This window comes from Mastomys coucha, unplaced genomic scaffold (assembly GCF_008632895.1).
Source record: "Mastomys coucha isolate ucsf_1 unplaced genomic scaffold, UCSF_Mcou_1 pScaffold14, whole genome shotgun sequence".
In the NCBI taxonomy this organism is placed as follows: domain Eukaryota; kingdom Metazoa; phylum Chordata; class Mammalia; order Rodentia; family Muridae; genus Mastomys; species Mastomys coucha.
In genome coordinates, this window is record NW_022196896.1 from 27,040,782 (window position 1) to 27,063,916 (window position 23,135).

Consider the following 23,135-nt stretch of genomic DNA (forward strand, 5'->3'; position numbering starts at 1 on the left):
GAATGACCATATATTTGAGTGTCTGGATGCCAGCTGAGATGCTGCAAGCTGTAATCCACTGGCTTATGTGCTCGGAACACCCATCGTTTACTCCCCAGCATGGGATCAGCTCTGGTTCATCCGTGTGCAGACTGGGTGGTCACCAGAAGCGTCTGCTCTGCTCTCTGGGGTCACTTTCTCCTATCACTGTCTACAGAGTTTGCTGGCACCATTTGCCAGTGTCCCCTCTCAAGACTCTAGTGAGAGAAAGACGATGTGCTTACGAGCTGGGAGGAGCATGAGCTTTGTTGGGTGGCTTGAGGCTTGACTTGGAGGTGTGCTTCTTCTCCGCATTACCTTTCTGTAAATCTGTGACCACGATACAATGCCCTTTTGAGATCACTCTGCCTAAGCTTAATTTTTCCACCTAACTGCTCTTCTTGTTTTCTCTTTCTCTCTTCCTTTATTCTTGTGTAGGCCTGACCAAAGATGGCAGTAATGAAAATATTGATTCTCTTGAGGAAGTCCTTACTATTTTAGCGGAGGAGAGTTCAGATTGGTTTTATGGTTTCCTCTCCTTTCTCTATGATATAATGACTCCTTTTGAAATGCTAGAAGAAGAAGAAGAAGAAAGCGAAACTGCTGATGGTGTTGATGGTACGTCACAGAATGAAGGGGTTCAGGGAAAGACCTGTGTCATTTTGGATTTGCATAATCAGTAACTTCGACTCAGGGACAAAAATCAGTGGGTTGTAAAATGGAGCAGCCTCGTCCTCCTACCCCTTTGCTTACGCAGGTCTCAACGTGCAGTGGGGCAGTTGTGACTTCAGATAAATGCCAGCCATGTGATCCTGATCCTGCCCAACACAGCCACTTAGCTAGCCCCTTGCTTGGCTCACTCCACGCCCAGGAAGGAAGTGGTGGTATTCCTCATTCCTGTAGCTGTTCACAAAGTGCATTGGATATGATGTTCTTGGTAGTATAATTGGTTTCTGTATCATTTTATTTCAACTTATGTATTCACTGAACTAAGTTGGAAATTGTGTTGTATTTAACCCTTGATGCTTGTCTTCCTCACACTTTAATGATAACTTTAATGGGAGTGATTCTAAAAGTACTTTTGGCATGACTAATAAGCTAGTGCTTCTCTGTGACCTTTAACTTGCCTGCTGTATAGTGATGGCTCTTTCAGAAGCTGGTCCTTTTTAATCTGTAATTTCTTTAGGTTAATTCACTAGTCATGTAAGTTCCTACAAACTTGTTAAAGTTCTGTATTAATGGTGCTTTTGACATAATTTAAAAATCCTATGTTTTTTGCCTTAGGGTAGTGAAGTTTCTGAATTCAGATACTAACAGGTCTGAATATGTCCATTTCTGAAATCAGAATTTGTTTTCAATTTTATTTTCAAATATACATCTAGAGAAGGTAATTTGTAATTTTTTTTAGGTCACCCTATTATAAAAGAGGGAGAGTGTGAATGTGCGTCTTGCAGAATGTTGTACATATTAAAACTACCCTGAATTAGACTTCTCCATTTTTTACTAACTTATTACCTGTTGATTCGTGAGTTATGTATAATATAATGTTTAGAATTGTAAATTAAGTTTATTGAAGTGGTCCTTCATTTTTAGGAGAAAATTTTCTTTCCACAACTATGAACATGGCAATAGCTTTGACTTAGCTTTTTGAAACTGAGTTTGCCTCAGTAATACAAAATCAGTTATTAGCTCTATATGAATTTGTTTCTGAAAAGGACGTTTTATCCCTAGTGACCACCCTTGTGACTGAGTCGTGTGCCATCTAAGAGGTTTATTGCTGCTCTTTGAGTGACTGTCATAGTGTTTAGCTCCCACTGAGAACCTCTAAAATTCTGTGCAGCTTTGGGTCCTCATGTGTTTTAAACCAGAATATACTGGACTTTTAGACAGTTTTTTAAAAGTATCATTCCCACATATTCTTTATTTTACATATCTTCCTCCTAGTTAGGAGGTCATCACCCAGTTGCTCTGGGATGATGAGGCACCTTTTGTTCTGGGATGATCAAATGCTGGCTGAAGTACAGTTCCGGAAGTCAGAACACAGCTATTCTCTCTCTAATGTTGCTACTCTTGTATGTGGTTACATGTGCCACTCATGGGCCAGGGCTTCCCAAAGCTTAAACAGTTCTTAGGAGTTTTTCTCATACTTGTGTTCAAACAGTGGGATTTACTGTCAGTGAGGACTTGGTCCTAAGCTTCTCATACTCAAGGACACAAGCACTTCAACTCAGTCCTCAGGAATGTAGTAAAATGAGAATTCTTTAAGAGTCGTTCTCAAAGTCACTCCAGTGCTATGAAATAATCAGAAGTTATTAGTTTTAAATTTACAACCTTAGGTCCTAAACTCAATAAAAGCCACTTACCCAAATGGCTGAGAAATGGTTTTCAAAGCAGTTTTATTTGTGTGTCATGTCTACTAACTGGATGGCTTTAGTCAGGAAGAATAATTAAATTTCTGTGTTAAAAACATTTGTAATTAATTTCTCATCAGGTTTTATATTGTCATGATACTAATGCACATTTTATGTACAGAAATTAATTATGCCCATATTCCCAATTGTAAATTAAGTGCGAGGCATGTTAACATGGTAACTTCCTGACAATTTTATACCACCTCCGATCAGTACATCTGAAAATCTTAAGTGGTGATAAATACAGGCAGCCGATGAACCCCTGACTTCTCTGACTTCCTTCAACTTGTGTCTGAGGCTTATTTGTGTGTGTATGAGAAAGAATAAAGTTATTGGCAAAAATGTGGTCTAAAGCAAATGTAGTTTTTCTTAAATGTTATTGATTACATATTTGTGAATTTATTTTGTAATTTTGTTTCATAGGTATTTTCTTACTTCATGTCTTACATTTATGGGCCGATTTTGAAAGGCAACTTTGTATTCTGTGTATGTGCATGTTCATTTAGTTACAGAGTTGTAAACTATTGTATTAACTCTGCCTTTTCAGTTTTCATCATCTAAAAAACTGACCTGTGCTGTGCCGTCTATGCAGCATTGGCTCCCAAAGTGGCTATCCTGCCTGGTCATGCACTGGGCCTCTTTTCTGGTTTCATGTTCAGTTAAATTGGGATGGGGAGCTGGAGATTGTGTGTGGTTCTAGGGCTACTTTCCACTGTTCTTTCCCTTGGAATGTTGGATGATGGGATGTAAGCTGGAGGGTTTTCCAGGAGCTGACCTTACTAACTCAGGAGTCTGGCTGTCAGTGCGCTGCCTATGGGTCCTGCAGAAGCCACACACTGGCACAGGAGGAGTGCTGCTGGTACTGCTTGCTCATCTCGCACTTGAGTCTTTTCCGGTGCAAATTGCCCCTGCTTCCATAGCCCTGTCCATCCATGTAAGAAAAGCCTTTTCTGTGTTTGAACCCGGGTTGAGATGTGTTTACCTTTAATTATTCTAACTACAGGTTTTTTCTTCTCACTCTCTTAATATTGGCAGTTTTAGAGACATGTGGAAGCAGAAATAGACCACTGCCCTGCTGCTTATCTCATTGCTGGGCAGTGTCTCATGGAGAGTGGTACTAAGAGCCCTTTCTTAAGACTCTGGGTTAGCTCTGTAATGTGAAACAAGCTTTCTATGGTGTGGGCTGTGGAATTTTCACTAACCAGGATTTGTACTGGAACACTGAACAAGGAATTCAGTGACTCTATGTTCATATGTTGGTTGATAGGGCAAATATGGACTATTGTTCTCATACTTTCTGAAGTAAACCTGCTGTGTACTCGAGCATTTACCATTTGGACCCTTTAAACTTGGATTTTGTGTAGTCCACAGTGGGACTGGCCATAGTGTTCCAGTGTAGGAAAGGGGAAAGTGAGAAGCTCAGACTCGGGGATCCTGGTCTCTTGGGAGCATGGGAGTGACCAGGTGACCTCAGTGGGAAGGACAGGAATATACTGGAAGGATCTGCCGCCTGAAGGAGCCACTTGGATGCCATTACAGAGCACTTCTAAAGTCATGTGTTCTGCATGTGGCAGAACCATGGATCCAGCTGTTGGCCTAATCGTGCACACATTTTCAGGTCATCGTGGATATTATGTTTTGAAAATGTGTGTAGTAATGCCTCTGTGTCAGTTGCCAAAAGGAACATAAATTAGGCAATTCTAAGTGAAGAACATAAGACTATTTTTTTCGAATTTCTGTTAAAGAGTTCGCAGTCATTACATGTATACACAACAGTTCCCATGACCACCAGCAGAGGAGATGTACAGTGACAGCTGACTGGGGTCCAGGGAGGAATCTGGCTTACTTTTGTTGTTGTTGTGGTTGCTTTTTTTTTTTTTTCTTTTACCTTCTCTTACTGTTTCCATCAAGACTGCCTTCAATTGGAACACCCTCTGTTAGGACTTACATCCAAGTGGATTACAAGCAGCCACAGGTTCCCTTTCCCACTGGATAGAACTTTTCTCATCAGTTCTTGGGAACTATTTACACGGTTGTAAATAGCAGTGCAGTATCTTTTATTGTTTAATGGGATTCATTTTGTCCCTGGGGCACTAGTAAAGAGAGAAGAGAAGAAAGTGAAGGTGTGTTGATGTTCCACAGTGTGAATCCACAGCAGCCAGAGGCAATACAAGGTAGTAACTTCCCTCTGCTCATCCCTGGCCTTCATGACCATCTCCATTTCCTTTAGTGCTGTAAACACTACCCAGGCATTCCTCTAGAGAGGTGGTTCTTCTATGCTTTTGTTGTTGTTGGACCCTGACTTCGGCTCCAGTGACCTCTGGCTTTATCGTTCTTTCCCTCAGAGAATTTCTTTCCAGCCATTGCTTCTTCTCTTTCAGGCATTTTTTATAGTATGCTGGTTCTAGACCCAAGCCTTCCCTTAGTCTACCCCAGGGTCTGTCCCCATTCTTCACCTCCCAGTAGCTCAGCTCACCTTCCCTGTAACCACTCCTGTTACATGCCCTACTCCTCAAATACGGCAGATTGTCAGACTTGGGTAGACACGTCAGCCTCTGTTCCCTGCCTGCTTCATCCTGAGCCCTGCCTGCTGCGTTGCTCTTTCTGCCACTCCTGAAGCTGGGTCGCAGGGTCACCTTTCTCAGTGCCATTGTCTCTTCTGCTGGGAAAACTAACCTGAGGAGGCTCAGGAGATAGAAACCAACATTTCTTAGCAGCATGCAGGGTTCCCTCCTGCCCTGTTGTGAATTTTAGAACCCAATTTTCTTGGTCCTGCCCTTCCTCTGTTCTGGGGTGCTCATGTGTCGATTTTTTGACTTCTAAGGGCTTGGATCTTTCCTGTCTGTTCTCTCTTCTTTAGAAACTAACTAGAATAGTAGTCAGTTCATTGGTTGTCCTAAACTTTTCATTGAAATAATTCCTCTAAAGTCACTGTTTGTAGGTTTTTAAATTGTTAAGTAGTTATTTTTCCCCCAGAAAAAAGTAGAGATTAAGCCAATGCTTGGAACCACTGGAGATTTGCTGCACTTGGATAATTTGTTTTGCTTTGATGCCTTTCACCAAATCTAAGGTTTTAAGTGCAACATTCTTTCTTAATGGTTTACCACCCTGACGGTAATCCAGTGTTCTGGGTTGGTGGTGGTTAAATTTTAACCCTGGCATTTCATCAAATGAGTGTAGATCACTTGGGTTCTATTGAGTGGGTGTGTAGAGTAGATTGATATCTCCCCCCTACCTTTCATTTTAGTGGGAGTCTGGGCTGCCATGGAAACAATGTAGCAATGGGAGAGGGTGTAGATGGTAGATTCTCATTCCTTTTATACATTAAAAAAGGTTTAATGTCATTATTTACATTAAAGGTTTAGAGGTTAGTGTTACAGAAATAGGACTGGTATTTTATTCTGAATTAATTAAACTTGTTAGGCAGTGCTGACACTATTTGTTATATAGTGGTACACTGTTATTGATCATGTTTAAAAAAAACAACAAGGAAGTTTTGCCTTTGGAGAGTAACTGTTCTTCTGATGCTGTTGTTAGGTCTTCCCCAGAGAGCAGGCAGCTAACCACCCTTTCCCTTTCCCTTCCTCCTTCTCTTGATGCAGCCAGTGGCATGGCATTCTCAGACTTTCCCTTTCCAGAAGGATGATCATAACATTTCAGTTGTAATAAATGACCATCTCAGATGGGCTATCTCATTTGATAGACACAGTTGACTACAGTAGAGGTTAAGGATGGAGGACGTGAGCAAAAGAACTAACAGGAGCACACCTCATTCCAGAAGTGGGGTTGTGACTGGACTGTGGGGAGACAGAGTGGCCATTGTAGTTGTAATATGGTAAACCTCAGGGTTAGGGCTCCTGCTTGATACTTCCTAAATGTAGCTGTTGGGTAACCAGTTGTAAATCCCTTATTCTCCCATGGTAAGAACTGTGTCTCCTACCTGGAACAGCCAAGAATTGAATTGGCAGCTTAGAACACCACTAGAGAAAGCTTGCCAGTGTGTGATTATAAAATAATGTTTATGAGAGTGGGAAATAGAAAAGGAAAATCAATTGCCTGAGAGCTAAGTACATCCCTGTTGGAAAAGAGTATGTTGAAAGAATATAGTGTTGATGTTTGTTATGTTACAGGGTCAAAAACAAAAACAACAAACAAACAAAATCCCAAACCCTTTATCACAACTTAGATTTTCCAAAGGTAAAAATACAAAGCTATTACAAAGTTTTTACAGTTAAGTAAGCGTGACTTTTATAATAATGTGTTGCTTGCTTATGGAACTTTAAAATGTTGCATTTGAAATGATAGAGAAAAGCAATGCTTGCTCAAAGATTAAAACCCTGTCTGAATATGTGTGGTTAGCATTGTGACGCAATAGGGAAATGAGGGCCACAGTCCTCTGTGATTCATCTGTGGCTTGAGAAGTCTACTGCCTGCAGAGAGAGTCCATGGCAGTTGCAAAGCCATGAAGGTCTAATGCAAATTATGCACTAAAATCTTGAAGAATTATGGTGCTGGCTGGTCACCAGGTTAGTTATAGTGTATTCTTCTTAAGACTATATTGACGTTTTAAGGTTATATTTCTGATTGATGTTTACTGTCCTTTAGATGGTGAACAAAGCACTTTAATTAGTTTCATAGAAATAATAGTTTAAATTAATTTATAGGTGCTGAATTTTAATTTCCTCAACATTGTGTTTTCATAACCCCTTTTTATCTTGTAAATACCAACAGAAGGACCTGGTGGGTTAGCCAAGAGGAAAACTAAGGCTAAAGGTATTGTTTTCTGTTTTGTCAAGCAGCCCTCTAGTGAATCCATGTGCTTGACGGTGCATGGTGTTTCTGATGGAAATGCAGCCATAGTTAATAGTACTGCTTTTTGATTTGGGCGCTCTGTGCTATGAATAGCTTTTTGAAGACTAAATTATAGACTTTCGCTTCTTCTAGCTAGCCTGTAATTTTAATTAATTTCCCTTTCTTGTTACCAGACCTTTCTAACAGCCTGTACATTAAGAGTTTATCAACATAGCTGTCTATGTTTATCGGAATGTGCCTGTTAAATTTACATATGCACATCTTCTCTTGCTTCCTAAGACCTTTTATGGTCTGATATTTTTTTTCAATAATGTACAATGGTGAATCTATCATTAATGGATTTAATTTCTCCCAAGGCTGTGAGGATGCTTTCATGAAGCATAATAAAAGCCAGTGTGATCTAACACTGAAGGTTAGCTTTATAACCTAGAGCACTGGATTGCTGATACAGGATATGCTGGGTTTGATATTCTAATGCATTGAAATTGCTATACCTGTGTGATGGTATATGTACACTAACACTACTTATTACAGCCTGTATATCCTTACATGTAAACACTGATGCTCTAGGGGGGTGATGCATGGAAGACATGTATGACTTTCTTTCTTAGGACAGTTCTTTTGTGTGTGTGTGTGTGTGTGTGTGTGTGTGTGTGTGTGTAAGTCCTTGGCATATTTGTAATTCCTTGTGTGTTAAAATCATTAATATATAAGACTTTTACTCTGGGATATGCAGGAATTTTAGTTTTCATTTTCAGTTTTAGGTTGAGAAAACTTTAGTTTTTAACTAGTATCTCACCATAATAATTCCCAGGAAGAAAATCATTTTTTATCATTTTATTTTTATATAAGCAATTTTGAATTAAATTGCCAGTAAATTATAATCCTACCTCATGTTCTGTTAATACAATTTAAACATTAAGGGTATAGTTTAAAAAATACAGTACAGAATAAGGCATAACAGCAGTGTGCCATGTCATTTTCTGTTGCTCTGTGAACAGCCCTGAAGGGGGATGCAGACTGGCAGACGGTTCTGTCTGAGCTTGAATCAGTATTTTTTAGAGACGTTTAATGAGGTTTTGCTCCTTGACTCTCAATAGACCATATCGACAGGCACTGTCTTTTGTGGGTATCACATGTCTAGAGTTTACCCTGGGTGTCCTTGTGTTGTATGAGTCTTAGATACATTTTGTTAGGGCAGACATCTTTCATATTTTATTCGATCTTTCAGTTTGCTTGTGGCTGTTTAATTGCTGCTTTATACAGTGAGAATAATGTCCTGGTAAGAGCAGACAGTGAAATGTGAAGCTTTTGCTAACTGCTCAGTTAAACTTTATAAAATGTAATGTGAAAACAGTATTTCATCTGAGACTTGGAAGTATCTGGACTTTCCATTCCCTTGCTTTCTCTCGCCCTAAGAGATGTGGAGGTTATGTTCATTGACTTGTGTGACCTTCCAAAAATTACCAGGGAAATGTACTTAAAGAAAAGATTACTGATTTTATGAAGTTGACTGTAAGCATAAAAATATTCATAAAAATTGCTACTATAAATGTTACAGAAAACAAAATTTAAAATTTTTATATGTGGATTTCTTTTGTGTTGTGAAGAATTTAGTGGTATTTAACTTGTGTATTTTTTATTCTGAACGCCTGTAAACATAAACTGTTAAGGGCATGACAGTGTGCTCAAGCTGAGAGTTTTTAATTATTGTTTAAAAACAAGTTAAAGTTTGTTTTCGTAGTACCTGCGTTCCTTTACTTAGGACATTATAGTTAGGAGCTAACTCTTTACTGCCCTAATGGATGGACTTACCTTGTTAATGTTGCATGCCAGCCTGTGTTAACACAAGTCAAGCCATATTTTAAGCTGGAAAAATAGGATGAAATAGTCTTAGAATGTATTTCATACCTAATACTTTATAGAGGTTTATGTCTTTCTTTTTTTTAACTTAACATTTGAACTAGAAGACTAACTCCTGAAGGAGAGAATTCTAGTGTTGGGGTGGGTGGGATCAAGGCAGTGCATCTAACAAGGGACTCTAAGGTGCCCTTCTATGACTTAAGAGATGTGGTCAGTAAACATTTTTTCCTTTGATTGGAAAACCTGAAAGCTAAAGAACCCATCAAAGAAGAGCTCAAGAAGGAGAGAGAGAAAGCTGTGCCTAGCAAGAATGAAGAGAGAAGAAGAGGGAAGAAGGAGCAGGAGGATGAGAGGAAGGGGAAGAAGAAGACTGACTCAAACATATCCCAGAAAGTATCTGCTGGAGGTAAGAGAGACAGAGACAAGGAGAAAGGCGGCTCAGACAAAAGTGCTAAGGCCAAGGACGGCTGGAAGAAAGCAGCAGAGACAAAGGCTGTTCCTAGTAAAGTGGCTTCCAGAGACAAAGACAGGAGAGGAAGAAGCTCCTCCGGGCATGCGAAGGAAAATGGCCAGAAGAGAAAGAACTGAAGGCCTACCGTTAACACCCAGCAGTGGCTGACCTTCGAGACTCCAATTTGCTGCTAAAGGGCAGAGGAAATCTGGGATTGCTCCAACTGGGGAATGATACATAGTAGCCACTGATGTGTTTATTGGTGCTCACTAAGTAAATTCTGTGAAACAAGTATACTTTGTCATCTTCTCAGTTTCAAAAAAAATGAGAGTTTGTGTTATAAAATGTTATAATGTATTTTTATTGCTATGTGTGTACTATGAATTGTAATGGTTTTAATCCTGTATTAAATTCTCCTATTGAGGTAAGTAAGAAAGAATCCGGAGAGTTTGAGCAGTACTAACAACGCAGAGAGGTACTGAGGTAGGCAGGGTCTTTTGCTCCCTTCCTGCTTGTCTTGCCTGCCTCTCCCCAACTCCCCACTCTCCCATAGCAGCCCAGGCTACTGTCTGTCACCTCTACTGTCTCTGTCACCTCCCTCCTCATTTGTTAGGCCTTTTGCCCTTCGGGCTCCTTCCAAGTTTGCTTCCCCTTCTACCTCCATCTGCCATTTTCTGTGCAGGTGCAACTCTCCCACCCTTAGGCCTTATCCCTTCCCTTCCCGCCCCCTTAGTTCCCCTCCTCCTCTTCCCTAGCTTCCTATGTTTACCCCTTCCTTCCATTACATAAACAACCAAACAGAGAGCCTGTTCACCCACACCGGACACATCATTCTGAGTTCTATGTGTTGTCAAAAATTAAAGGGTTTTATCTAGGAGAACATTTCCAAATGCTTTTATTTATGTTAGCTTTATAGACTGCGAATCATCCAAAGGCTTTGGCCTCACTGTAGCACTGGTGGGTGGTTCACTGTTTTTCAGTTGTTGTGGTTAGATGGCATGTATTCTTATGTTTGTATAATGATTATTTACCATTTCCAAACAACCACAAATTTGAGATCAAACTTCTTAGCCCATCATAAACAATTAATAAAAGAAGTATTAACGAGAGAGATATTTCTACAAATGTTGTGTGCTGGTCTGTGCATGATGCTTTAATTTATCTTTAGATTACATATTGATTATAAAGTCTGACCAGGGTATGGTGGGTGCCTCGTGCCTGTAATCCCAACACTGAGAGATGGAGGCAGGAGGACCAGGAGTTTGAGCTCTTCCTTGGTTACATACAGAAGCCTGTCTGTGCTATATCAAGATCCTGTCTCACTCACCATACACACACACACACACACACCCCAAAACAAAACAATAATAAACTAAAAGTAACTTGATAATAGAATAAAAAATTTTATCAGGAAGGCTTTAATTTTTAAAAATAACTTTTTTACTTTTTCTATGAAGAGATTTGAAATAGAAATTTTTTTTTGGCCTAGCTAAAAGGCACTAAAACCAGATATAAGTAAACTTAAAAGTAGAACAAACTTTTCTTTCTTTCTTTTTTTTTCCTAAAAGCCAACAGCTTTTTTGCTTATAAACAACTAAGCATTAAACTGTAAGAAATCCCAACTCACTTAAAGGAATCGCCAAAGGAGACTTTCTAGACATATACCAAAATCTTTATTATATTCTTGGCAAAAGAAATTACACTATGTGATAACTTGATTCTCTGTGTTGCTTAGTCAGGATATTTTGTTTTGAAATTTTCTTCATCAAATAGCAGACCACATACACCAAAGTTAGAGGGTCTGTGTCTCCACTGACTGAAGCTTTAGATCGATGGCTTCTGCAGTTCAGATCTGTGATGAGATATTCCTCCTACTTGGATTTCTAAAATCCTAGAAATGGGTCATGCTAATTTGGCCCATTTGATTCCTTGTGAGATACAAGCATGTGGTATGCAAGAAGACTTCGACAGGCCTCAGAGACATTGCTTTATTTTTGTAGAGGGTTCTGGTGGAACAAACTCCCTGGGAGAATCTGTTGACTATTCTTTTTAGACCACTGGTTTTTGAAAGAGAGTGACCTAAATGCTTTTATTATGTTAGCTTTATTATGTATGCTTGGGGTGGGGTATGAATGAGTGACAAAGTGTTTTGACATTTTCCATTCATGAATGGACTTCTGGGACAACAGAGAACCTGCAAGGATGACTGAAAAATGGCAAGCCTACCATGCAGAATGGCGGCAGCGTCTTCAAAATGTAGCCTGGTTCTAGCTTTTTCTGTGAGATACATGATTTAATTTTTTTTTTAAGTTACTTGCAAGAAATTTAATGTTTTCCCTACAGGCAGTTTCCCTCCACCTGCCAGAGAGGGGCACAATATTTAGTGGAGGCACTTTTATTAATTTTACCTTGGTTTTTAAGTTCAGTGACCTTTAAAGGAGTTTATAGAAGTGCTCAGCTCTAGGCAATGAGAGGGCTTTAGGAACAGGACCAGCATAAGCAGGTGAGCATTGTTGAACTTTGGGAATGTGATGTCGGCTTCTTTAGATCTAGAAGTAATTCTTCCCCTGAACAGCACACCCAGGAATTGAAAGAGAATTCAGGGCCCAAAGGCAGTCACAGGAGAAGTGGCTCATGGCACCCAGCAGAAATACTGACACATTACTAAGCGCTTTACATTTTGGTTAATGTTTGTGAGTCGGGACTGGATTTGTTCTCCCTTTCTCTCCTTTCTCTCTAGGATACAAATGGTTACATTGAGTTTTTTGGTATTCTCTTCTGGTCCAAAGTTTTAGCACCCAGATTTCAGTTAAAGAGCACAGGTGAGCCCCAGCCACAAGAGCAAGATAAAGCTGGGTCGTGACTGAGGTTGAAGATTCTGTTTCACTCCCAGATTTACTCAGGTTTATAAATGTGGTAGTTCTTATTCATCATACTGCTATCTGAGGATAATTAAATCCTACAGTTGCCCCTTGTATCACTCTGCAGAGCCCATTGAGTTCTCGAAGTTCACAGGGAACATGCTGTGCTAGAACAGCTTTGCTCCCCAGGCTTTTAACCTCTAGTTCCTATGGGGATAAGAATCCCCCTTAGGTGTTTCCATTGATTGAATGGAAGGGAATAAACAATTAAGATTTATCACCTTAGGTTATCTGTAGTCCTTTTTCCATATGCTGGGTGTGTTGTCTCTCCTCATCTATTTCGTCATCTGCTAATGCCATTTGGAAACATTCTCAAAATCGATGCCTTGAGTGAATTATTGCAACACAACATCCATGCTGGCACTTAAAGTTTTTCTCATTTGTTGGTAGATTGTGACACCTGTGTCAGAGTGGCTTTGAGAGCCCATGTAGGCTGCACATGTGTGAGCTGCCAACACTCTTGGCTCCTCAGGTTCCTTTTCTTCCAAGAACATTTATGATAATGGACCCATGGAATCTCAGCGAGGGGCTAAAGAGAGAGGCATGGGAGCAGAGCAATCGTTCCATTCTTACTTCTGTGGACACCGTGTGAGACGAGTGCCTAAGATCTCCATCCATGGTACTGCATGCACATGTCTTCACGAAGGGTTCAGCTGAAATCGTACTTTTCCCTTAATTGAGGGTTAGAGAAAATATTAGTTGGTGCCACCACACCTGTGAGGCCTAAGAATGTTCAGAAGAATGTTCAGGTCTCTACGTCTATGACTGTAACACAGAAACAGAATTTTAAAGAGTTGACCTCGGCCACACGTAAGAAAAAAAAAATCTAAGTTTTGTACTCAGAACATGTTTTCCACCAAGGAACTTCGTGCTCTTTAGGGGTTGTCAATGAAAACACAATCAATCACAAGTGCCCGGTTCAGCATATGTCAGTTTCTGTGTTCCCATGAAAATATTCATTATTGTTCTTCAGCAAGTGAGAACATGTTTGGGTATTTGCCATTATGTAGGGCTAGTCTTCTGGAGTCTCTTGGTTACCTGGGTAAGTCCATTTCAGTTAGATTACATGGATAGCTTTGACATCTCATACCATTGAGGTCTAGGGGAATGAGGTTAGGTGGTTATTCAAGTTCTACTAAAACCTCGGACCTCTGTGCTCATTTCTGGGCCCTTCCTGAACATTGTCTTCCTTCTCAGACGGTCATGCACTCCTGGTCAGGTGAAAGCATACGGTGAACAGTGCCCACTGTTTCAGTGTGGGTGAAGGAACATTGCTTCCTTGGAAGGAATTCCTCTCCCTAGGGGAGGCAGACAAGAGGCAGACAAGGTGCAGGCAGGCAATGATCCCACGCTGTCCTGCTGCACTCCAGGCTGGCAGGCTCTGCGTTGGTTTCCAATTCTTGCCTCCTTTCTTTGCCTCTGCCCCAGTGTAGAGAGTTGAACATGACTGGTCAGAATGGATATTTTACTGTCAGAAACCATGGGACAGAGATCTAATCCTGACCCTTGACCTGCAGAAATTTTAGACAGTGAAAGAACTTGGTGGATTGACAGTGTAATAATCAATACAGCCAGGCTTGCTTTATTGTGAGCTTTCAGTTTCTTCCTGGTCTGTCTGGAGAGAACATTGTGAAGCTGAAGGGTGAGTATTATATGGCAGTTAGAGTTTCACACAAACTTTTTCTTCAGGGCATTGGGGATTGACTGCAGACCCTACCAACGCTTAAACAAAGGCTATTCCTTAATTCCTTTTGCTCTTATTTTGAGACAGACTCTGTCTAAGGTGTCCTGCTGGCTGTCACCTGTACTCAGGCTGGCCTCAATCTTGCATCCTCCTGATTTAATTGTAACCTCCTGAGATTATAAACATGCACCACTACCCCAGGTTTCATGAAAAATTGGAGAAGAAAAAATCCTCAGTTGTAAACTGCAGTCCCATTTCCTACTTGCCCAAGGATAGAACCACATAAACTAGAATTTTGTTTTTTTATTTGGCTTGATTTTTCATAAACAATCAATTTCTGCAAGAGGTTTTACATTCGTGAGGTCTATTTAAACCTTTTGGTATTTGTGACAGTGGTGTCTCCTAAATGCTGCAACAGTATTTCTCACTGACTCACTCTCACTTGATACCCCTCTCCCACCCCTGCTCCCCAGAGAATCTGACGTGATGGGGACACAGAGATGGGCTGTCAGGTGGCCAGTTCCCCTAGTGAAATGCTGTGAGGTAATGAAGGGCTGAGGTAGGAAAACAAAGCTCGGGTGATGCTCCCGTGCAGTTCCCTCTGCCCAGCCCAGCTGGCACATGAACACCTGGGGTGTGGTGTATGTGGCTTACCTGGGAGGCTGGGCGAGGTACCACAGCCGCTGTGCCCAAGGTCCTCTTCACCTTTGCTCTTGCTCTGTGACGTGGCTGGTAACCAACAGTCTATAGCCAGTGTTTGTTTACTGAATGGGGACTGTGCACAGTAGATAAGCTGAAAGGCCCTAGGTCTTTTAAGGCAATTGGAGGCCTTTAGAAGAGAAACATTAGCTTTCTAAAAGAAAAGCCAAGAAAAACTTGAGTAACTGCAAGTTTTAACTGTTCCTATTGCTATGTGTGCAAGAGGTGGGGCGGGAGATTTGTTTTTTGAATGAATGAAGAAGTAAATTGGGGCAATAACCCACCCCCCCACACACACACAGAATTTTACTGGGTCTAAAGGATCTTCTCCCTGTTTCTTGGTGGAAATCAAAGGTGTATTAAGGGCCAGTTGCTAGAGGTGAGATGCAGATGCACCTGCTTAGTTCAGGCAGCAGAACTCATCCACACCTGGGTGCTCAGAACTCCCTTAGTTCTTGTTCCCATGATGGTAAGGAGAGGACACTCTGTCTTCATAGTCTCTCCTTGCTGGTCCTGAATCCAGGCTCTAGGAAGGAGCCTTATTGTCAATATTTGTACAGTGACATACATTTCCTCTTTCTGAATTTTTGTTTTTTTCCTGGATCCAGTAAAGAGCCCTTAAATAAAGAGCACTCCTATTTTATCAAGGGGGGAGCTTTTTGTTCTGGTGATCTCAGACTCTTGCTTAGCTCTGAGTCTATTGGTGTACCTCATAAGGTCTGTATTTACTGACTATACAGGGCAAGAGCAAGGAAAACTTTAGCATCATCAGTTATCATCTATGCCCTCTTGGTGTCTTGAGTTCTCAGAATATCTGTTGGGTTTCATGTGCTTGTTAGCCTTTTTCTCGCGATGCATTGATTTGTATTGTTAGGCCGTATGCATGAGGATGCAGACTGCTTGTCTTGGCATCAATTCTGCACAAGTGACAGTAGCTGGAGGTACCTGGAGGGGTAAGATCAACTTTCACCTAGCCTCTACACCATAGTATTAGTATACTGAAGACTAAATACATTTTTAAAAAATCTTAGGTTTTAAATTTATGTAGAATTTCTATTGTGTTGGGTAGGGTTAGCAGCTAGAGATGACAGGAAGTGTGCAGGAAGAAGTGTATAGATTATAGACTGTGCCCAATTCTATTCGGGACTTGAACAGCTTTGGCGTTTTTATCTTGGAGGTCCTCTGTTTAATCCTCCATGGATACCAAAGAGCAGTGTAATTCTTAGGAAAGGTGATTCATTCTTCTTGGATGGAAGAGACCTAGTATCCTAGGGCATTTCTGTGTTTAAACCCTGCCTTCCTTTCCTGCTCCATTGACTCAAGCTTCTAAGTTTGCTCTTCCGTTGCCTGAGGATTGTGTGTAGCTCATGGCCCTGCCCTTCTGATCTTTAGAAGTTTGTTGAGATCCAGTTGCTGAGCACTTTTCTTTAGGTTGCCTTCTTGACACAGCTTCTCAATAACATCTGTTCCACCTAGTAGCCTGTGTGCTTTCTGCTTTCTGTGTTGTTAACTTGTCCCTCCTAGAAGGCTTGTATCGCACATGTTCACTTACTATGGAAGAGTTCCTTATACTAACAGCTAATGGATATTTGTTTGATGTAAATAAATGTGTGAATAAATAACACATTTATGAAGTATGAAGCAGTTATGTTTATAGAGTTAGATATATTATTTTGTTCTCATTCTGGTAGGTATGGTTGGATAAGCCTTGAATCACGCAAAGCAAATCATTAATGGGCCCAGGAAAATTGTGTTCAGTGTCAAGGATACTGTGAATGGCTTAAATCAAACACAAATGCAGAGCAGTTTGAAAGCCAGTTGAGTCTATGTTAGTGAAGGGTGAGGTTGTAACCTGTCATTCACACTGAGCTTCATTAACATTTGGTAGCTTCTTATATTTTTAATTAAAATTAAAGAAACAGCTATTTATAAGTGTAAATTTTAACTTCTAACTTGTGTAATGAATCTACAGAACAAAAATCAAGGTGTTCTAAGGAAAGTTTTAAAATTTTATCCCACTGTTGTCATTGCCTGATGACAGTCAAACCTCAGTAGTGTCAGTAAGCAGCTGCAGTGGAGTGCAGCATGGCAGGAAGAGTCCCTCAGGATTCCTGAGCAGTCAGGCAGTGGTCCTTTTGCTTCTGGATATGTCATCTGGAAGAAGCTTGCCTCTGGGGGCTGAGTAGGGGCTAAGTCTGAGGCTAAGGTAGGGGCTGGGAGCAAGCCAGTCTGCATCTGCTCTACCAGTTAGATGGGAGAGAGAGAGAGAGGAGGGAGAGAAAGAAACTCAAGCTGGTGTGACTCTGGATATAGCGCTAACCAGCTGTATGTCATTTGACTGATAGTTTGGGTGGAAATGAATCTGTGCAGTATTTTCTTGAGTGACATTTTCCATGTTTTTTATCCTTTGGATTGTAATGATAAATGATTCCCAGTTGAGTTACAGAAAGCTGCCTCCTTGTGTATTGTGTCTGAAAACTTAAACTGGTACCTTTTAATTTTGTTGTATGTAGCCACAGGGACTAGACCACAAACTGATTACATTTCATAGTTTAACTTTAAATATTCATTTCAAATTCTAGCCCTAACCCTTTGTCATTTGTACTTCTCAATAAATGAATCGAGCTTTACCAAAAACAAACAACAAGAAACCCTCTTTCCTCTTAGTCTGAATTGGTCACATGCATTCTTCATGTCTGGTTTTGTGAAACAGGACTGACTGGGCAGGGAGGGCCAGGGCTGCTTCTTCCTGAGTTATTAAAGCCATTTCAGTGTGTCTTCTTGTTAAAAGTTTATAGGGGCCCAATGAAGGAGGTGTGTAAATAAAGTCTTTCACTGCTTTGAAATTTATATTAAAGCTTATTTCTGCTAGTGTCCCCCTCTGGATATAGCGCTGGCCAACTGTTTGTCAGTATGTCCTTTCATTCACACGGAGACAGTAACTGTTGCAGGACACCAGGCACATACTGATCCCACCTGGGAAAACTAGACACATAATACCAAAATCATGGACACAGTCGAATCTCTTGAAAATAGTAAGCGTTCCTCCTAGGAATCTCTTGTAAATTGTAATAGCAAGATTGTTGCAATCCTCCTTTCTCTCCCAACATCCCTGTGCCAACCAGATATATTTAGGCACTGTGGGTCTGCAGTGAGCCTCTGCAGCAGTGGGCTGCTGGAGTGGGCACCACTGCATGCCCTAGACCTGCAAGAGGCATTTCTGTAGCAATTGCTTTGGCCAGCTGCTGGTTGAAGTACTGAATGCTGAGGCAAAGCACATAAGTCTGGAATCTTAAGCCTCTCCCGATTGATTTAGCACAACTCATCTATTGAGAGTTCCTGATCAACTGCCACAGGTAAAAGTATGGGTTATGTCAGTGAGAAAGAGCTTTGTAGTTTTCACACTGTATTTCAAGTAGATGTGAGGCATTGTAAGGGTTTTTAACCCTACCCACACTCTCAGCAAGTGAACTAGTTTGAAATCTCCAACGGTGTGTGGTGGGGGTGTGTACAGGGAGTGTTGAAATTGAGGAAATAGAAGATAGCTGGGCCGGTCTGCTGCTTTTGCAGTCTCTGTAAGAGTATAGAAGTGGCATCTGGCAGAAACACGAAAAAGAGACCAGATGAAGAATAAAGAAGTAAAATGCTTGAGTTGACATAAGGGGAATGTGAGCATTAGCTGTACAGTGGTACCTACGATCTGCAGAATGTGAGAGCTGGCATAACCTTTCACCAAGGACCACTGTGCACATCTTCCCGATGCCACCCTCATTCGGCTCTCAGTGAGGGCAAAGAAGCTCCAGGCTCAGCAAACAGAATTGGACTCTTAGTCCTGCCTTGGTTTCCTGAACAGTTGTATTAAGGATTTATCTTATATTCTGTTCCACATGTAACACATCAAAGCACTAACTTAACGTTTATGTGACTTTAAAGTCAGTATTCATGTTAACTTGCTCCCTGCCTTATTTTTCTTGCCTTTTTGTTTTGTTTTTAAGCCTGGTTTCTCTGTGTAGTCCTGCCTGTCCAGGAATTGCTCCAAGACCAGGCTGGCCTTGAACTCATAGAGATCCACTTGCCTCTTCCTCCCGAGTGCTGGGATTTAAGGCGTGCCCCACCCCTGCCCAACTTTCCTTACTTTTTTAAATGGACTTTTTGATATTTTTTAGTTATAGAAAAATAATATAGTTGCTTATAGGTGGTACTTTGTGAAACTTGTAGTGAGTTACATATGATTTATTTAAAACTCTAGTATTTCCTGAAGAATCAAACATTACACGTGAAAAGTGAATTCAAGTGTAGAGTGCACAGCCCAGCTTCTGAGTGTCTTATGGTCCCTTCTGCTGGGGACTGAGCTCTGGCTTAGGAGGAGGTAGCCATCCTCTTAAACAAGACAGGAGCTTAGACTCACACTCATCTTCTTTTGGCCAGGGTAGACGTGGTAATATGTTGTGAATATTTATCAGTGCCCCTTTAAAAGTCTTAAAGACCCTTGTGAGATGAAAGAGACATGGTTCTGGACAGCCTGAGCTTCTTGTCCCACCAATCAAATGTTTGAAAGTTACTATTTCTGATTTGAAGTATAAAGATGATTTTTAAAGAAGTCTTAGTTTAACACTGTGAATAAAAAATACAGGCCTTAAAGAAAGATCTACTTCTGAGAGGACATTTCCACCGGAGGAGGAGGAGGAGGAAGAGGCAGAGACACAGCCTGAGCTGGAGGAGCAGGCCCCTGAGGGGGCAGGTAAGTGTCCCTAACTCTGCAGGGCTGCTTGGCCTCCAGGTGTCTTTGAAGTTACAAGTGCATGTCTTACCCAGTTGTTCACATCATTTATAAAACGAGCTACCATTTGTTTTTGTTTTTTTTTTTTCTGGATTTAAAATAAATAATCTTGCAGTGAAAATGTGTCTAGGGTTATTTTAATTTGTAATCAAAATTCCAAGGCACAAATTATTGTTGTCCATTGCCCATGACCATGCAGTTGAGAAGAACAGAAGCCAAATGTGTCCTGACTCTAATGAGAGCACTCTGACCTTACTATATCCAAAGTAGAAACAGACACAGACTGTACATAGCCTGTTTGTTGTCTGCCACATGAACAATTCAACCCCCCTTCTCCCTCCACACCCCCGCCTGTGCCCAAAGCCCCTGTAGACCTCCTTGTCAGGCTGTTTCTGTCTCTGGTGGCTTCATAAATCAGTTAATATTATTTCCATAAAGGGACTTTGACTCATAGATTGGGCATGCTGATGTATTTTAATAAATTGGTACATAACATTTTAATCCATCACCATTATTTTCTGATTGTGGCATAGTAATTAAAGAATATTAGCTTCTGTACTTTGTCACAATACTTAAGAAAATTGGTTTCATTGCGCCACCTATTGGACGTTCTGGGTACGACACTTTATTGGAAACAATACACAGCCCAAGTTGTGCTGGCGAATATTGATTGTTTGGTTTTCTTTGCTTTGTTCCTTTAAGAGATGATACATTAGTCTAAGTTTTATTATGTGTTCATTTCAGAACCTTAGGAGAGTTTATTGTATCCTTCCCATGCCTGTCGAATTGGTAAATGGTTTCAGAATCCGTAACAATTTTTAAAAAGTTCTTTTATTTAAATATTTGAATTTAACACATAATATTCTACTTTGTGCTAAATAAATTTGCAGTTAAAAATAGTTCTTGAGCAAGCCGGGCGATGGTGGTGCACACCTTTAATCCCAGAGGCAGAGGCAGACGGATTTCTGAGTTCGCAGGCAACCTCATCTACAGAATGAGTTCCAGGACAGTCAGGGCTACACAGAGAAACCCTGTCTCGAAAAATAAACAAACAAGCAAACAAACAAGCAAACAGTAATTATTGAGCAAGTAGTGGGTCTGAGATGTGCCATGTGCTCTCCATTCTTCCCTTTGGTTATCAGAATCATTCATATTCTTTGCAATGATTGCTAACTCCCAGTGCCCGCTGGGGTACTCTTAACCCCCATTTTTCCCAACCTCTTGGCAATGTCCCTTCCAGATTGCATTCCACTCTCTCAGCTGTTCTCTTGTTGACACTTTAGTTCTTCTTTTCCTTCTCTGGCTTCTTCTACCTTTTTCACAAATACAGCTACTTTTCTTTCATACAATGCAGGAAAATGAAGCCTTTGGTGCCCTCCTGACACCAGCTCCCCTGACTGTGCCTCTTCACTGTAGTGACCACATGATAGAATGTACAGTGCAGCATTGCCTTTTTATTATTTTCTGTTCATTCTTTAATGTGTTGTAGCCCACCTCCTGCCTCTGCCCCATCCTCAAGGGAGAAAAAAGTTACGTATAGAGTCAGAAATGAAGTGGCAGGGAGTATTCACCCATGAAAAGTGTGGAGGACCCCATTTGTAGTTCTTCATCTGTGGCGGCATCCAAGACAGTAAGGAGCCATGTATAGGAACGGAGCAGCCCCACGCCTTGTCTAGAACCTTCCCGTGGTGCACTGGGTGCTTTTCCAGCATCTGTGAAGTGGACAGTGAGGAGGCTGTCACAAACACTGGGAGACAGTGAAGGCAGAGTAGAGATTACGGACCTGACATCAGGCTATTAACATGGATGACGAATGAAGCAGACATATAAAATCTTTATGCTTTAGAAAGGTTTTACTAAGTGACTAGCGTAGCATGTTAAACCCTTCCCCTGCTTGAACTTTGAATTTGTTCAGTCTGTCACCGGGAGAGCTGTGCTTTGTAGCTGCCGTCATTGGCATTATCCCGAATGAGCCACTGGTGATACCAGGATGAAGTCTGTCGCTGTTATTTACCAACCTGCAACAGTGTTGCTGTAGGAACAGCTTGCTCTGTAATGTTGGTGTATATCTCATAATTGGGTAAGTGTAGGGGGTGCTGTGAGAATGCCATCATTAATGGCCACTTTTATAAGTCGTTATTATTTGAGTCTGGGGAATCGGAATCTGGCTTTCAAATGCATTGTTCTGAGCCTGACAAGGAGTTCATTATCATGTAAGCTTCATATTGGTGTGGACCAACCCTACTCACTAGGGTCCTCATGCCACCAGTGGTGGCCTTCCTCCTGTCAAGAGTTCAGAGTTGGTCACGTTGTTTAGTGTGTATTAAATTTGGTCTTTTCCAGTAACCCTCTTTACGAAAAGTTCGCCTTTGCTTCTAACATAAATGGAAATTTATTAATTAAAAGTTAAAAGCATTGTCTCTTTGACTATTTCTTAAAGGAAAACCTTATGCCTAAATTAGTTTCTTTCTTTAAAAGTCTTTTGGAAAGTCTCTTAAATGTTTAAACCTACTGAGTAAATAAGGCCAATTTTAAGTATCTATGTTTGCTGATGTAGGGGAGTGAATACCATATGGATAGGAAAATACAGAGCCTCTTAGCCAAATGTAGTCATTGCAATATGTGTGTAAATGCCATATTTAAGTGTTAGAATTTCCTATTAATACTTCAGCTTTATTTATTTATTTATTTATTTATTTATTTATTTATTTATGATTTGTAATTATTTTAGAAGTCCAGAATGTTGAAGATGAAGTAAAAGAACAAATTCATTCCCTTCTCCAGGAATCGGTACACATAGACCATGGTATGAATTCAGTTCTGTTTTACACAAGTTCCTAAAATTGTTGGGTTTCTATAACTACATTCCAAGTAATTATAGACTGTTACTTCGAGGGGGAGCACTGGATATACTTTTCAAAATCCCACCTCACTGGGAAGGGGTTTATGGACACATTTAACTTAAAAATCACATGAATAAATGATCATAAATAAGTCCTAAGTTTTACCAAGAATAAATGGAGAGTCAGAGTAGAGTGACAAACACAGGCTAGTGACCTCTAGCTGCTTGTCTTAGAGTGGTCCTCCATCCTTGGGAGCCATCATCTATGCCTGTGTGCATCAAAGAGACCAAACTTAAAGTCATCATGGCTCATGAAAGTCAGTTCTACAAGGATGGGGTGCAGAAGAGTGGAAAGTCCAGCAGGCACTTGGTAGACTGGCCCAGGGGATAAGGCATGTGTGATGAACAGCTAACCAGAGAGGAAAGAATCCATCCGAGTTCCCTGCCTCACTTTCTTGGTTCTGTGTTCTATCCGTAGAGAGATTTTCTGTATAGACAGTTACACAGGTAGTCCATGGCTTCAGACATCATCTAAGTGTTCCTTAACTCCTATACATGCTACCAGTGACTCTTTAGAAGTCTTACTATACCCAGTTACCGCTCCGTTTGGGGATGCTGTGGGTGACTCCTACTGAAGCTGTGTGTTGTGGCACA

The 23,135-nt window shown here is 40.8% G+C and overlaps 1 protein-coding gene across 21 annotated transcripts in view; it reads left to right on the forward strand.

Moving 5' to 3' along the window:
- Nucleotides 1-23,135, forward strand: part of Asph (aspartate beta-hydroxylase) — a 215,326-nt gene that overhangs the window by 47,081 nt on the left and 145,110 nt on the right. For 6 of the 21 annotated variants that reach the window (XM_031366641.1, XM_031366642.1, XM_031366646.1 and 3 more), the window contains 3 exons: nt 457-636; nt 19,493-19,600; nt 22,371-22,445. The exons of 3 other annotated variants lie outside the window; for them this stretch is intronic. In XM_031366641.1, coding sequence (XP_031222501.1) covers nt 457-636; nt 19,493-19,600; nt 22,371-22,445 — 363 coding nt within the window. Of the gene's footprint in view, nt 1-456; nt 2,783-7,160; nt 7,203-9,354; nt 13,519-19,492; nt 19,601-22,370; nt 22,446-23,135 lie in introns of those variants that run through there. 12 more of the 21 variants (XM_031366648.1, XM_031366654.1, XM_031366651.1 and 9 more) reach the window with 6 other exon arrangements.